The 17,213-nt window shown below is 44.4% G+C and overlaps 1 protein-coding gene and 1 long non-coding RNA gene across 5 annotated transcripts in view; one reads left to right on the forward strand and one right to left on the reverse strand.

Moving 5' to 3' along the window:
* ENTREP1 (endosomal transmembrane epsin interactor 1) overlaps window positions 1-17,213 on the forward strand; it is an 80,265-nt gene that overhangs the window by 49,730 nt on the left and 13,322 nt on the right. For all 4 annotated transcript variants that reach the window (XM_072992187.2, XM_072992188.2, XM_072992189.2 and 1 more), the window contains 2 exons: window positions 13,041-13,196; window positions 14,391-14,680. In XM_072992187.2, coding sequence (XP_072848288.1) covers window positions 13,041-13,196; window positions 14,391-14,680 — 446 coding nt within the window. The remainder of the gene's footprint in view (window positions 1-13,040; window positions 13,197-14,390; window positions 14,681-17,213) is intronic.
* On the reverse strand, window positions 4,899-5,634 carry LOC144586596 (uncharacterized). Its single transcript, XR_013541507.1, has 2 exons — window positions 5,530-5,634; window positions 4,899-5,128 (listed from the first exon to the last, which is right to left on the reverse strand). It is a non-coding gene; the product is annotated as an uncharacterized LOC144586596 (long non-coding RNA).

Here is a 17,213-nt window from a genome sequence, read left to right on the forward strand (position 1 = left end):
CCTGTGTGCTCTTGGAAAGGATATGATGAACTGTATGAGTCTTTTGGTACTGTTTTTGTAAGCGAATGTTGCTTTGATTTTGAAGTGCCTCTTAAGTTGTTCTGTCATGCTGAGGAACTCACATTACATATTGAAAACCCCCTGCCAAATAATTGGATTTCGGGTATCATAGTCACATGCCATCATTTTTGCCTGAATAATGTCTTTGAGTGAAACATGTATTACTGATATTTCATACCCAATCCTGTAAAGTGCAGATGGCCATTGTGGCAGGAGAGGAGGATTTAAACTACAAAGGAGCATTTTACTGAGTTGCCTTCTCCAACTGGAATTGATTTGGTTGCTCTGTGTTCACTGTGAATAGAACATAGCAGATAGATGTAACAGAAGCATCATGTTTGTTCAGTAGTACTTTGCTATAGTTTGTATTGGATTAAAATGTAATTTCAGATAGCTCTAAAGAAAATATATATTTTGCTTATGAAGTATTTGTGTTATTAGGAAATGTCTATGAATAAGTACTAGACTTTAAACTATATATAGAATAAGTGCATTTTGATGCAGTACAGAAATAACATATCCTATCATTAAAAGGCTGACTACTATGTTTACTGATCTGTATCACTAGATGGACAAGAACAGACAGGCATAGATTAGGGCTGACTCATAGTATCTTTCTGTCAATATCAGCAAGAAGTGTGGGTGGCAAAGAAGAGGGTATGTTTAGCATAGGAGAGGAAAATGCTGATTCTCTGTTGTCTGTTTGGCAGCGCTTGGCAACAGCACTGATCACCTGACTTTGCTGGATGACTTAAATCTGTCTGGATATTTCTGAAACCTGGCTTTCTTTTGGAAGGAAGCCAACACACTCCCTATGCCAGCCAAGGAGCTTTTGATTCTGCAAACAGAATGCATTTCAACTGGATAGTAATATCCCCACTGCCATCACCCAGTATTGATTATCTAGCACAGAACGCTAATGAAACTACATTATCAGTTTATAGTGTTCAATATCAGATGGAACTCTGCAGGAGATAGGTTAGGTCTAAAGGTATTTAGAAAATACCTATTCAGTTATTTAGGTTATGGGGGTAGTTATACATTTCAAGACAATCACACATGCCCTCAGACTGTTACTGGCTTCTAAAGCCCAATTTGTTGCTCTGGTATCATTGTGAGAACAGTGAACTCACATTTTTCAAGGGGAGGGAAACAATCTGATTTTTGTTTGTAGAGGGCCAGGTACGGCTCAGAATCACATTGCAAGGCACAGACAGATTTAGGGACTATATGTAATACTATAGATAACTAGGATTTGTAGTAATGCCTTAAATCAGTGGTTCCCAACATTTTTAGCCCCACAGACTGGCTGGGGAAGGCGAGGCACCCCGTGCGTCATGCGCATGCACAAAGGCACATGCGTGTACTTGTGAACATGTGTGAAGGGTGGTGCAGCGCTCGTGCAGGCACACGTGTGCTTGTGCACATTCACGAAGGGCGGCACAGCGCTCATGCGGGTGCGGTTGTGCACATGTGCAAAGGGTGGCACAGTGCTTGTCCAGGCACGCACTCCCACGCAGGCGCAAACAGGTTGTGCGGGGATGAGTGCGTGCAGGGGTGGGGTGGGAGGTCTCTCTCCGCGGCCCGGTCTGGCTCAGGCCACGGACTGTCACCAGGTCGCGCGCGGGGGTTGGGGACCTCTGCTTTAAATCAAGCTTGGTATCATCATCATCTCAGAAATCACACCATCTGAGCTACAAAAAAATGGCAATATTAGGAACAGCAAACATACTGCGTCAATATTTAACAGATACTTAGGTTTTATCAGGAACTTCTCAAAATGCTGTCCAGTGTAAATGTAAACAATTAATTGGTTCTAACTAAATTCTGTTTGGTGGAGATGATGATAATTTGTCCCTTTTTGTATGTAGGCTCTTGCAAATATAGCAGACATGAACACATCCAGATTCTTCTGCAGTAGTGGATCCTCTGCAATCTAAGGAGCTGTACTGCTTTCTGTCACAGTCATATAGCAGTGCTATTGTAGCAACTGATCCGATGTGGCAGGAGACCTGGTGTTTTATTCCTCCAAAAGACAATACAAGTATTTGCTTTCTTGATTATATGCCCCAAATGTGACAAAATTTTCATTTTTAAAATAAAGCTTTCCAAATTGTGGTGAAAACTGTTTATAAATAATACTTGTCTGATTACATAAAGTTATTCTTTATCTGTAGAAGGATGGACCCCATGGACCAAAGCACACCAGGCCCTGTTGTCTTCCACTGCCTCCCGGAGTTTGGTCTAATTAATGTTGGTAGCTTCAGTGACACTGTCCAGCCATCTCGTCCTCTGTCGTCCCCTTCTCCTCTTGCCTTCACACTTTCCCAACATCAGGGCCTTTTCCAGGGGGTCTTCTCTTCTCATGATATGGCCAAAGTATTGGAGCCTTAGCTTCAGGATCTGTCCTTCCAGTGAGCACTCAGGCTTGATTTCCTTTAGAATGGATAGTTCTTCAGCGTGGTCTCTGTGAATCACACATTTGGATTAAACAGCATCTGCGCTGGAACTTCGGAATCTTCTAGAGCTTTTTTCTGAAAAGATACATAGTTTACATTGCCCCTTGTACGCATGCTCCATTCCCCCAGCCTCCAGTTCCTGTTTTTCCGCCATAACTGCTAGGAACGCTTCAGATAGAGCTCTCTGTCAAATTTTGACTTCCCTTTTGGACTGTTTTGAGTCATCTACTAATCGTTTTTCTTGCCCCTTGACTTGGACTGTTTTTCGACTATTCTTTGCTGTAGCAGTTTTGCTGTTTGCTTGGCTTTTCCCCATACTGTTGTGGATTGCCTGATTACCCGCTTGATTGGTGCGGCGGGAGGCGCCATTATCCACTTGACCTTAATTGCCTGAGAACTTTTCTGTTATTGGCGTGAGAACAGAGGCTTTTTTCTCAGCCTAGTCTTTTTATGTCCCTCTCAGGACCTTTTAGCAAGTGCAGGGCTTGTGCTAGGAAGCTGCCCTTTTACGACAAGCACAACCTTTGTCTTTTTTGCCTGGGGGACACTCACATTCCTTCCTTTTGTTCTCATTGTAAAAACTTTACGAGGGCTGCAGTTAAAGCAAGGCAACAAAGACTCAAATACTATTTGTGGGACAAGGCTTTATCTGCCTCACAGCCTCTTGACATGGAGACTTCCTCCAACCCGTCATTGACCCCAAGATCTGAGGCAAGTGTCCCTGCTCTTTCTACTGGCGCCTCTAAGTCTGGCGCGAAAACTCCTAAGAAGCCGGCAACGGTTGCTTCCAAGAAGTCTGTTACCTCAGCGCAGAAAGCTCCCGCTCCAAAGGCTTTGAAAACTAAGAAACATGCTGGCAAAAACAAAAGGGATGAGAATAGGGAGCACAATATCATCCGTCCTATTACTCCGTCCCTACCTTCACCAATTTTAGAAAACTCTTCAAGGGATCAGGACTCATTGTCTGAGCCAGCTCCTTCTATGCCTCCCAGGCAGCAAGCCGATGGCAACGGGGAACGCGAGCGTTCGCCTAGCCCTGACAAATTGGACGAGGCTGTTCTCTCCAGCCCTCAAACTGCCCTTCAGAGCCCTGCTATCGCCGGGCAGGCGACTGAGCCTCCGAGATCTCCTTCTTCTTCGCCCAGTTGAAGTCTTCCCCCACAGAAGAAATCTTCTAAACGGAGGCACTCTTTGACTGACCGACCTCAGTCTGCTGACAGGGAGGATCAGCGTTGAAAGAAGCATAAGAGAGATCGCTCTCCTGGTTGACATTCCAGCAGGAGGCGTTACAGACATCGGAGTCGTCATTACTATACTGACTCCACCTCCTCTACCTCTTTGACGTCTGAGGTCCATCGGAGACATAGAAAAAGGTACTATTCTACCACCTCTTCTTCTGACAGATCACCCTCTCCCCCCCTTCTCGATATCGACGAGACCAGGAGGCTGAGGCGCCTTTACCAGTCAAGAAGACTACTTCCAAAGCGCCTCCTAAGGCGCCATCTGCATCAACCTCGATGTCTAATCAATCCATCCCTTTTGTTCAAAGGCAAATGCCTTTGGATGATGAAGGGGCTCAGTGCGAAGTTTATTCTGATCAGGGAGAGGAGCTACTTTCCCCACAGCAGGATCAATCACTTGTTGAAGCTGATACTTGTGAATCTGATGCAGGTGATCCCAGTCCCTCATCGCCTTCTGAGGATTTTTCATTCTACATTCAGATGGTGGCTAGAATGGCTAAGGTTTTAAAAATGCAAACACAGCAGCTTCCCCTTCCATCTGAAGACTTAATCTTTGGGGATATAGATCAAGAGCGTTCACAACCTCTAAGCCTCACTTTTATCTCTAAGTTGGTTAACCTTATTCATGAAATTTGGACTCAGCCTGCAACCCCTTTACCTATATCAAGGCATACTGAGAACTTCTACAGAGTTCATGGAGATGATACCAACTACATTTCTAAGCATCCTGCTCCTAATTCTCTTATTGTCCATGCCAACTCTTCAAAAGCGTCTGGCAGACAACATGTTATCCCTGTCAATCGGGAGGGAAGGAAGTTAAATGTTTTGGGGAGGAAGATGTACGGTTTCCAAACCTTCCTTTTACGTATCTGCAATTACCAAGCTGCAATGGGTGCCTACCAAAAGCCCCTTTGGACCAAGGTTCTTCCAACTCTCCAGGGTGCACCCGATGATACAAGACAGGATTTTCTCAATGCTTATGCTGAGGCGATGACTCTGTCTAAGCACCAGCGTCTAGCTGCTAGATATGCTACAGAGGCAGCAACCAAGACACTCGTCTCTATTATTACATTATGTCGACTGGCTTAGGGTGTCTGGCATCGTGGAGGATGTTAAGAAACGGATCGAAAAACAAGCGTTTGATGCCAAGGGGTTGTTTAATGAGAAAACTGATGAGTCTCTCAAGAGCTTACATGAAAGTAAAAAGACAGCCAAATCATATACAATCCACCAACAACCAAAGTTTCAAAAGTCCCAGTGGCAGAGGCAGTTCCCACAGCAGCAATATCAACAGCAGGCCTCTCAGGGCTATAAACAGTTCAGAGGCTCTCAAGGCAGGTCATCTCGTGACTCTTCTACTGCTCCGTCCTACAAACAACAGACACAAAAAAGTTTGTCTTACCGTCCACCTGCAAACAAATCCAAGCATTACCTTTGACTTCCACATCAGTCAGAATCACGACCATCTGACCCGGCTGGCCCCATTTCTATACAATTGGAAAGAGATTACAAAGGACAAGTGGGTCCTGAATATAATTCAATTCGGCTACAGGCTAGAGTTTGTAGAGTTTCCTCCTCTAGGGCATATAAAGGTGACAACATCCAACCCTACCCTGGAAGAGGAGGTTCTCACTCTACTCCAGATGGATGCAATACATCAAATCCCTCATCAGGACATCACAAGGGGTTTTTACTCCCGATACTTCACTGTGCCAAAGAAGGACGGGGGTCTCAGACCCCTTCTAGACCTTAGAGATCTCAACACTTACCTTCATCCACGTCGCTTTCGGATGGTCACTCTAGAGTCAATTGTCCTCCTGTTGAGAAGAGGAGATTGGTTCGTGGTTATAGACCTGAAAGATGCATACTTCCACGTAACCATACATCATCATCACAGGAAGTATCTTCGCTTTATAATCAACGACAAAATTTTCCAGTATGCGGCCTTGCCATTCGGCTTAGCAATGGCACCACGCACGTTTACAAAGTGCATGGCTCCAGTGGCTGCATTTCTTCGTCTACAGGGAGTAAAAGTGTTCCCATACATAGACGATTGACTCGTAGTGTCGCCATCCAAACAGAGAGCCATCGAGGACTCCAAGTTCACCCTTCTCACCCTCCAGAGGCTGGGTCTCACCATAAACTTCGAAAAATCTCATCTGAAACCATCTCGGGTAATGAGTTACATAGGAACCACATTGGACTCCAGAAAAGCAAGGCTCTTCCTTCCTCCAGAGCGCATTCAAAAGCTACAGGCTGCAGTCAAAAAGTTTCGACCTCACTCTCGGGTGTCAGCGCATCACGCACAACACCTGTTAGGTCTCATGGCCTCAACAAAGCAGCTCTACCACATGCACGTCTAAAAATGCGCTCATTACAGGCATGGCTTCTGCATCATTTCGACCCACTATTGGAAGAGAGAGTCTACCCTTGTGTTGTACAAATATAAATGGAATAACTTTCTTCGTTTTGCCACTGAGAGAAACCTTCCAGCCTCTCCGGTATCACTACAGACTTTACTTCTGTATCTTAGACATCTCTTTGATATGGGCCTTATCTTATCTACTCTCAAAGTGTATATATCAGCAATAGTTTCTTTTCAGCCCAGAGACTCAGAATCCTCACATCTCTTCTCTAATCCTACATTGAAAGCATTCTTAAAAGGACTGGTCAATATTCGTCCACCTACTATGTGTGATTCACAGAGACCACGCTGAAGAAAGAGAGGTTACTTACCTGTAACCATGGTTCTTCAAGTGGATCTCTGTGAATTCACACATCCCACCCGACCTCCCCACTATCCGTCACTGTTTATGTTATAATGAGCTCATGCTCTACAAGTGGCGGATAAATGGAACTGGAGAATTCACAGAGATCCACTATGAATTCACAGAGATCCACTTGAAGAACCATGGTTACAGGTAAGTAACCTCTCTGTTTGTTCTCCTTGCAGTGTGAAATGAGTGCAATTGTACGGTAGTTGAAGCATTCTTTGGCACTGCCCTTCTTTATTTTCCAACAGTTTCTTAGATAATCTGAGCACAGATTTTTAGGTATACCATAGTGGTGTATCTCGAAATTTTTTTATGTGAGCTATATCACTGGCAACTTTGACAATGAGTAATTTTGCTATTTTGTAAATACATTACTTTGAGTAATAAATAGCTTTACTTTTATCACTCATTTTTAAGGAAATGGATTTTTTTAAAAAATACTGTTTGAGAACTGATATTTGACTTTAAAGTAACCAAGAAAATCTGTTTGAAAGAATGATTTATATTCCGGGAGGAGGAGCTTCGTCTTGGTGAAGCTAGCAGCTCTCGGGAATAGCTCCCGGGGAAAGCTAGAACCACTTCGGTCTGGGACCCTCCCAGAAACGGGGGGACCGAGGAAGAGTCATGAGAGACCCTTCTGCAGCAGCTGGTGAGCCACAGAAGTTAGAAGATTGGGCAGCAACTCGATTTTTCTTTCTTCTGGAAATTCACATTAGCACAGACGAAGATGGTGTGACAAACCCAGACCTACTGGGATATGCCACCCGTTAACTAAGCTGCCACCAACCATTCCCTGTAAGAAGTCACACAGACCAGGGATGGATTTTTAAACAAATAAAAGAATAAGGTTTATTTAAATACACACAGGGAAAAATAAAACGATCAGGTGAATAAGATAAAGTAACGTGGCTTATTCTCACTCATACATACACACAGTTTGGTTCACACAGAACCCTTAACTTGAAGCACAGACCCTGAACCTATCAGTTCTGGCTAACCAACAGACACCTGAACCTATCAGGTTGGTACTGACACACAGTAGTACCCTGTCTGACACACAGACTCCCACACCAGCTTCTTCTTCCCAGCTGCTGCTTCTTCACATCCCAGCGTCTCCCTTCACCACACAGGCTTCACATTTATATACAGTACAGCCCCTCCTCCTGATGTCCCGCCTTCCACTCCCCATAGGATGGAACTTTCCCTCCAAACCCATGACAGACAGGTAACATCAGTGCTGTATGTAACACCTCCCCTCTTTATAAGTTGTTTTGTAGGGGGAAAGCTAAGGTGCTTTTTCCCAAAAAACAACCTGGATAAAACACACAAAAACAGTTATACATACAATATCATACTTACTTATACTTACATTCTAAGTTAACCATTGCAATTAGGCATTTAAACATTTACCATATACATTACATCAATTTACCTTTATTCATACAAACCAAGTTCAAAACACAGGTACATTTAACTTTTGCCATCAATATATATATAGTCCATGTTCTTTCGCCGTCTTCAATCTTCAGGTCTTCTTGACAAGGCGTCAGCAACACAGTTCACTGATCCTCTGACCACCTTCACTTCAAAGTCATAGTCCTGTAGGTTTAAAGCCCACCTCATAAGTTTGCTATTGTGGGTTTTCATTGTTAGTCAAGGGTATGGCTTCAGGGTACCTCGTGGCATGGTCCACAATGGTGAGAATGAACCTGTTCCCCCTCTTTGTGGCCTTGGGCAAAGGTCCCACTATATCCACCCCTATGCATTTGAACGGAGTGTCAATCACAGGCAAAGGGCACAACTTTGCTTTGGTCCTGTCGCGGCTATTCCCCTGCCTTTGACACACATCACATTGTTTACAGAACTCCCTGATCTGCTTCCCTATGTCAGGCCAGTAAAAATTCTGTGTGATTCTCTGCTGTGTTTTGTTCACCCCTAAGTGTGCAGCAAACATGTCAGAGTGCCCCCTTTGTAAGATCATGGGGCGATACTTTTCAGGTACCACCAGCTGACTTCTGATCCCATCTCCCCCTTTTGAGATATTCCTCAGGGTCTCTCTATATAAAATCCCCTTTTTCTCCAGAAATCTCACTGGGGTTTCAGGTGTTAGCTGGGCGTCAGTCACCTGTTCAAAACACTTTTGGAGAGTGGCGTCTGCCTTTTGCTCTTGTCCAAATCTGCTGTCTGTGGTTAAGGTTTCCACCACAGCTTCTGAACTCCCCTCTGCTTCCGTCTCTGGCTCATCATTACCCCCTTGAACTGTCCCCGTGGTGGCTTGTGAACGTGTAATCACTAGCACCCGTTTCACATGTTCAGCCAGGTCATTTCCCACGAGCACGGCTGCTGGCAGAGTCGATGAAATTGCTAGCCGCCAAACTCCCCTCCAGCCTTGAAAGTTGACAGGTACCTCCGCGACTGGCAGTGAGATTATCTGCCCCTCAATCCCTGCTACCTTTATGCTCTCATTTGGGATTACATACTCCCTAGGAATAATATCTGGATGGCACAGGGTCACCTGAGAACAAGTGTCCCGCAGCCCCCGATACTGACGATCAAGTATTCCTACGTCCACCCCTGCTGTCTCAAACAACTGAGAATCTGTTCTCACCAGCAGGCAGCGCCTGACTTCTACAAGAGGACCATTTTCCTCAGCCTGATCAGCAGATGTAGCTGTTCCAGATTGAGTCGCCATGGCAACAGGCTCCCTCAGTGACAATGAGCCTTGCTCTTTCTGGACACAGAACACAGCTTTTGGCTTGGTTCCACTAGAATCCTGAGGCACAATTCCTTTTAGCTGCTTTAATTTCTCACACTCTGAGATTAGATGGCCCTTTCCCTGACAGAAATAACATTTTCTGCTGTATTTTGAGTCTTTCTCATCTTGTTTTGGTTTTCCCTCCAAAATCTGAGGTCTTGGTTTCATGTCTGAGGGCTTCCCTTCACCATGGGCCCCTCCCCCTTGCTGGCTTTTCCCTGGTCCCTGAGAGTACTTGCTGTAGGTTTCTTTGGGTTTACCTACAGATTTCTCCTCACCTAAGGGCTTTCTTATCTGGTGAATAAAATCTGCAATCTCGGCGGCTTCTGCCACAGATTTTGGTTTCCTTTCCCTCACCTGGAATTTCAATTCCCCATGCAGGACTGAATAGAACTGCTCCAGCGCTATCAAATCTTTAAGCTGTTGAAAGGTCTCTGTCCCCTCCTGAGATAGCCATTTCTCAAGCAGCCTCACCAATTGGGCCCCCACTTGGGTAAAAGTCTGCTCTGGCTTTTTGGTGATTGACCTAAATCTTTGTCTCAGCTGTTCCGCATTTATCCCATGTCTTGCAAACACCAGTTTTTTAAACTCTGCAAAATCTTTCATCAGTTCCTCAGGCATCTCGGCATAGACCTCAGCCAGGCTACCACTGATTAAAGATCGCATGATGGTCATCTTCTCAGTTTCCCTCACTGAGAAGTCCACAAACGCTCTTTCCACTAAGGAAAAGAATACCTCAGGACAATCTCCCTTGTGGTACACAGGGAATTTCTTCAGGTCAGCCTTAGACAATTGGCCTCCCTCAGAATCCCTATTGTTATTATTGTTCTGGTTCATCAGTTCCAATTTTCTTAATTCAAACGCCATTCTTTCTTTTTCCAGATCAAATTGTCTTTGCCTTTCCCTTTCCTGCATTCTCTCTCTCTCTAATCTTTCCTCCATTTCCCTCACCCTCAGTTCATGCTGTTGGGCTATGAGTATTTTTCTGAGTTCTGGGTTTTGTTCTCCCGTGCTGTCACCTTGCACTGAGCCAAATTCATCCTCAGAACCTTGGTCAATCTGGGGGTCTTTCACTTCACCCATTTCTGCCATCTGGCTTCGAGTCAAGGGCATAATCCCCCCTCAGAACAGGCTGCTTCAAAAAGTCAAGCCTCAAAATAAAACGACCACTTTTTTTCTCTTTTGCCTCAGAACCAGCTTTCTATAGATTGCTGCTGTTCTTCAGCACTACTTGCAACTGTAGCGAGTTAGAGTCTACCCCCCTCTGCTGGGCCTCTCAGCAGGCAGGCTAGATCACTGTTACTATACAGTTTTGCCTCAGCTTTTTCCCGCCAAAACCAGGCTGCCTCAGAGCACTCTAATCTAGTCTCCCCAGTTGGCACGTTCTTCCACTAGCGCACCTCCCCGTGAGGTACACCTAGAAGATTACCTACGCGCCTCAGATTGTCCCTGACTAGACCCCCCTTGCTCTGGGCACTCTTGCCAAGGCTTTGCTGGACCACTGGACAACTGGACCAGTCGTATCCCACACGCTGGACACCAATCAATGTGACAAACCCAGACCTACTGGGATATGCCACCCGTTAACTAAGCTGCCACCAACCATTCCCTGTAAGAAGTCACACAGACCAGGGATGGATTTTTAAACAAATAAAAGAATAAGGTTTATTTAAATACACACAGGGAAAAATAAAACGATCAGGTGAATAAGATAAAGTAACGTGGCTTATTCTCACTCATACATACACACAGTTTGGTTCACACAGAACCCTTAACTTGAAGCACAGACCCTGAACCTATCAGTTCTGGCTAACCAACAGACACCTGAACCTATCAGGTTGGTACTGACACACAGTAGTACCCTGTCTGACACACAGACTCCCACACCAGCTTCTTCTTCCCAGCTGCTGCTTCTTCACATCCCAGCGTCTCCCTTCACCACACAGGCTTCACATTTATATACAGTACAGCCCCTCCTCCTGATGTCCCGCCTTCCACTCCCCATAGGATGGAACTTTCCCTCCAAACCCATGACAGACAGGTAACATCAGTGCTGTATGTAACATTTTTGGCAGCTCCGTTCGCCGAGAATAAGAAAACAGAAGCACGGCGAAAGTATACATCAAAGTAAGTGGAAGCCCTTGTTCTATGAAAAACCTCATTAAATAAAGAACAAGTGATTGTGTGCAAATTTATGGCCAAATGAGATAAGGAGCGGCATTCCTAGCATACCAGCTTACCAAGCTGAAGGTCGAGTCATCTCTAAAGGAACAGCCAGGCAGAAATAGCTTGTGTCTCCATTAAAGGAGGAAAAATAACTCTTGAAGAATCAACTGGCAGGCTTTGAAAAAATAAATTCTGTTGCAAGCTGTTCACTTTGGACCCCTTTTCCTCTTTGGATATATATTTTTAGACTGTGTGGGACTCTGCTTTCCGTGGATAATATATTTGCTGGGACTCTGCTGGACTTCCCCTTTTCGGGGGAGGAGAAGGAAGTCTCTGGAAGTAAAAGGAAGAAACGGACTATGAGCTGTGAACTGGGGACTATGTGGTTTGAACTGAACTGGGATCTTGACAAATGACATTCTAATAATAGAGTCTTGCCAGGTGAAGGTTAAAACAAACTTGGAGAAGAGAAAAGAAGGGAAAAGAAGAAGCAACCGGTCTGAAGATATCAGCGACATGTAAAAGGACTGGACTACAAAGACACTTGAGAGATTTATGTTTTAGATTCCATCTCTTACTTGAATGTACCTGCTATCTTATTGCTAATATGGTATAGTTGCAAGGTGAAATATTAGAAATATTGGATGCGTATTGGGGTAAAGGGGAGAGGGAATTTTAAGTGAAAATAGTGGAAACAGAAAATGGAACCTCCCCCTGAGAAAATTACAGATCGGTGGCTAGACTGGAAAACCTCTTTTCAGATGTCACGGTTGCAAAAATTCATGCAGGTAAATTATTATATTGACCAGATGGAAGACGTGATTGGAGGCTCTAGGGGAGGGAAGGTAGCGGAGGTTAAACTACACCAAAAAGAGATCTCAGAACCGGCTGTATTGATGAAGATATCAGATAATATACAAGGGATGGAGGGCCACCCAGTAAGCGATGTAGCGATAACAGATAAGGAAATTGAGGTTGAAAAGCAAACTTTGAATGATATTGTTTCCCCTTTTAAAATATGGAAGAAAAAAGAGTCGCAGAAACAAAACAAGCACAGGGAGGAAAGGGGAGGGGAGAGCAGAATTTATATTATTTTGGGCCTGCTGAGTGTATTCTCAAGAAAAAAGGAGGGTGAAAGAGGGGATATATTTCACAATTGGCCTTGGTGTTCTGATGCTGTGGGAATAACATAGATTTAAGCTGCATTACACGTATAAGTTGAAAGCTAAAGAGGTTAATACATAGACAAAATAGTCAAAAGAAGAAGAAGAAAAAGAAGAAGAAAGATGAACCTTTATTGGAACATGAATAGATTAGATGTTTATATACTTGATATGAAAGATTGAATGATTATGCATTTGATGTTTTCTTATTCTCAAAACCCTTTTTCCATCCCCCCCACTGCCCTTTGCCTTTTGTATTCCTTCCCCATTACCCAATAGTTTTGAAAATAAAATTAAAAAATTTAAAAAAAGAAAGAAAGAATGATTTATATTCCTTCCAAAATCTTTTTGTCTGTGGATTATGTGCAAGCTTAAGGTGACTGATCTTCCTGCCCCAAATATTCTTTTTTTTTTTTTTTTAGAAAATGAAGGTGCTGTCAGTTCCTCGATTAGAGAGACCACCTTGCATCCAGATCCAAGTCCTAGTTCAGCATCTGCAGGAACCTGCAAGAGAAACCTCAAACTTCTCAGAAAACGATCAAAAAGTGATCCTGTGCTTCATAACTTACCACCCAGAGGTGACTGACCCTCCCCCTTGACTATGTCTTTGAACAGTGGTCCCCATCCTTTTTGGGACCGTGGACTGTTACGGGGATGCAGGCTCTGTGCGAGGGGGGGCAGCGCAGGCTCGTGTTAGCAGGGGGTGTGTCGTGCTCATGGAGGGGCGTGTCGTGCTTGCGGAGGGGCGTATTGGTGACACGCCCCTTCGTGAGCACAACACACCCACCTGCAAGTGCAACACGCCCCCATGAGTGTAACAGGAAGCCCACGGACTAGCACCAAGCTGTGGACTGGGGGTTGGGGCCCCCTGTCTTTGAGGACTCATAGGCTGTACAATATATCTATGTGGGTTTAATTATTTCAGCAGTGACTAGAAAGTTCTTGACATTTGTATAATTGGCCACAGCTACTACATTTTTTCCGTATATAAGATACACTCATGTATAAGATGCCCTCCCTTTTCTAACCCAAAATTTATTTCTTTGCAAGAAAGCACTTTGATCCCCGTCTTCCCTCTCCACTTTCTTTCCCCCTCCACTTTCTTGCATTTTCCTCGCAAGAAAGTGGAGGGGGAAAGCAGGAATCATCAAAGCGCTATGATCCCCCCTTCTGTGTATAAGACAACCCTCAATTTTTAATCTAAATATTTTAGAAAAAATTATTGTTCTTATACCCGGAAAAATACAGTAACTGCAGCTAATTGACAAGGTTCTGGGGCACATCTCAGGTGTGAGCCTGATTTCACATAGAAAGAAGATGCATTCTGGCATATCCTTGAGCAAACACCAATAGGCTAACTAATAGGCCAACTAACACAGTTATTCTTTTGGAAATAGTTGCAGTGCACAGAGTTCAACTTGCAACAAGACACTGACTTAAAATGAAGTCCCTCACTGATTGATTGATCCATTGATGGGATTTTAAGTATCACAGGAAGGTCTTCTCACAGGAGCTAATTGTCAAGTATTCATGATGATGTTCCCAAACTGCATTGATGAACTTGGTAACAGAAATAGATTTTCTCTTTGTTGGGTCCTCTAGTATGGTGTTAGAAAATCATTACAAATTGTTTCATTCAGACAGTAACCACATTTTGTTTAGCTGTGGAATTTCAGAATGTCTGTGTGCGCGCACTTATGTGTGCATACATAGGTATATCTTTCTGTAGACTAGGCAGTTATATTAAGTGAGATTTCCTTTTTTGTTTCCAGGTCTGGTGCTGAGTTGTGAAGCTGCCACTCAAACAGAATTAAAACCAGAACTGGCTACTGTCATTTTGCGAAAAACCATGAGAGCAAAGGCTTTGCGCTCAAGACCTCAGTCCTTAATAGACTATAAATCATATATAGATACTAAGCTTCTTGTGGCAAAATTCTTGGAGCAGTCCTCTTGCAGCATGACCCCCGATATTCATGAATTAGTGGAAGACATAAAGTCTGTTTTAAAATCAGATGAAGAGCACATGGAGGAAGCCATCACCAGCGCCAGCTTCCTTGAACAGGTAGTTTATTACTGCAGTTCAATTCCTAAGCATTTCCTCCCTGTTTTTAGTGCTGTCTTTGGCTTCCAGAATGCAAGCCCAGTTTATCTGCAGCTGTACTTTCAATGGAAGTAGAAGCCCTGGTGTGACCTTTAATGTGAATTGTTTGCCTGTGTCAGCTTTGTGCTGGGAAGGGAAGAGGCTGACAGTTATTCCATCTGTAGTTCGTTTCATTCCTGCGATTAAGTATGATGATGGAGAAATCCACCAAAGTTACAGATTGGGTTTTTTTCTGCTTCAGTTCAGAATTTACATGCCCCAAAGATCTGTGTTAGTTGAAAGCGGGGCTTGTCGTGGTGCAGTCGGCAGCTCCTGGGAACAGCTCCCGGGAAAAGCTGGAACCGCCTGGTCTGGGGGTCCTTCAGAAATGAGGGATCGAAGGGGAGACTTGGAGAAATCTCCGTGAAGCATGGTGACCAGTGGAGGTGAGGGAAGTTGGGCAGCAACCTGGTGTTTCTTCCCTCTGAAGAGATCACCCTGAGCACAGACCGGGCGGGAACCATTTTGGATACTCAGCTGTGAGTAACCCACCCACCCCGCAGGAGAGGAGAACAAACAGATACAGCGTTGAAAAGACACAACAAAGTACAGTGGTGCCTCGACTTACAAAATTAATCCATATTGGAACGGTGGCTGCATCTTGATATTTTTATAAGTTGAATCACCATTTCCCATAGGAATGCATTGAAAACCATTTAATCTTTTCCGGCTTTTTTCATTCTTATGTAGAGACGCTGTTCTTAAGTCAAAGCATTAGTTCCCATAGGAATTAATGCAAAGCTGGTTAATCCATACTTTACCACTAGGGGGAGATTTTTTCTTCTTTTGACCTAAGATGAACTTATGTCAAAAAAGGGTAGGAAAGGAGGGAGGGGGGAGGGAACACCTTTAAAAACAAGCACCTTTTAAACCAAGCCAAGTACCTTTTAGGTTAAAAAAGGGCAGGAGAACACCTTTTAAACAGAACACCTTTAAAAACAAGCACCTTTTAAGCCAAGCCAAGCACCTTTTAGGTTAAAAAGGGGCAGGAAAACACCTTTTAAACAGAATACCTTTAAAAACAAGCATCTTTTAAACAAAGTCAAGCACCTTTCAGGTTAAAAAAAGGGCAGGATAGGGGGTAGGGAGGGAAGGAACAATGAGCAAAAGAGGAAAGAAAGAAGGTCATCACTGGAGCACACAGACCCCTCAGGAAAAGGTTTGTGCTGTTAAGCACAAAAAGAGAGAACAGAGAGAGAGAGAAGACAAGGGGGGGGGAGAGTTTGGAGTCTAAAACACATGCTAAACCAACACATTTTACAACAACACATTTTAAACCAAGCAAGCAACTTTTAAACAAAACACATTTTAAAACGAAACAAACAACTTTTAAACCAACCCACCCACCAACACCTTTTAAAACAAAAGAGAGGTCACTTAGCTTTTGGTGTCTTCTGGAGGACATCACGGTGACTTCTGGCTGGAGGATGGTGAGATGGTCATCACTGCGAGGTACAGGTCCCCTCCTCTGGGTCATTTTCTCCAGGGGTTCCCTGTCGCTGTCTCTTGGCTGCAGGCTCCATCCTGGTGAAAACTCTGTCCAGTTTCGTCTGCTTCATCCTGCGCTGCAGAATCTCTCTGAAATGGCTGACCACGTTGTCATTCATCATGTCCATAACTCTGTCACAGTCCTGTTTGGGTTGTGCCTCTCAAAGAAGTCCATTTCTTGCAGATGGCTTTTATCTCCTCGTTGCTAACCTGCGGTTCTTCTTCCTCAGTGGAAAGCTCCTCGACAAGAGCCTTCTGCTGCTCGGTTTGCAGTTCTGCAAGTTCTTCTGTTGTCAAGTCCTCTTCATGGCCTTCAACCAGCTCCTCTACATCTTTGTCGACATCCAGACCCATGTCTTCAGCCATGGAGATGATGTCCCTCACCACCTGTGAATCAGTCCCCTCAGTGCCACTGTCTGTGGCACGTTCTGGCCACAGTTTCCTCCAGGCTGAGTTCAAGGTCCTAGTTGTGACATCTTGCCAGGCCTTGTCAATGAGTCTGATGCTGTGGAGGACATTGAAATGTGTCTTCCAAAACTCTTTCAGGGTCAAGGACGTCTCCTCAGTAATATTGAAGCACCTGGTGAAGAGTGCCTTTGTGTACAGCTTCTTGAAGTTGCTGATCACTTGCTGGTCCATGGGCTGCAGAAGAGGTGTTGTGTTGGGGGGGGAGGAATTTGACCCTGATGAAATCCTCATTGATATAATCCACCAAGGATGGGGGTGTGTGCCGGGGCCTTGTCCATCAGAAGAAGGCACCTCTCAGGAAGCTGGTTGTCTGAAAGATATGTCTTGATCTTCAGATAGCTGGTGGCGTTGGCACAGAACAAAAGGGTCAATCTGTCCTTCATGGGTTTGTGGCCCGGCATTTTCTCTTCCTCCTGGGTGATGTAGGTTCTCCTGGGCATCTTCTTCCAGAACAGCACTGTCTCATCGCAGTTGGAGACTTGCTGGGGGAGGTAGTCTT

This window comes from Pogona vitticeps, chromosome 2 (genome assembly GCF_051106095.1).
Source record: "Pogona vitticeps strain Pit_001003342236 chromosome 2, PviZW2.1, whole genome shotgun sequence".
Classification (NCBI taxonomy): domain Eukaryota; kingdom Metazoa; phylum Chordata; class Lepidosauria; order Squamata; family Agamidae; genus Pogona; species Pogona vitticeps.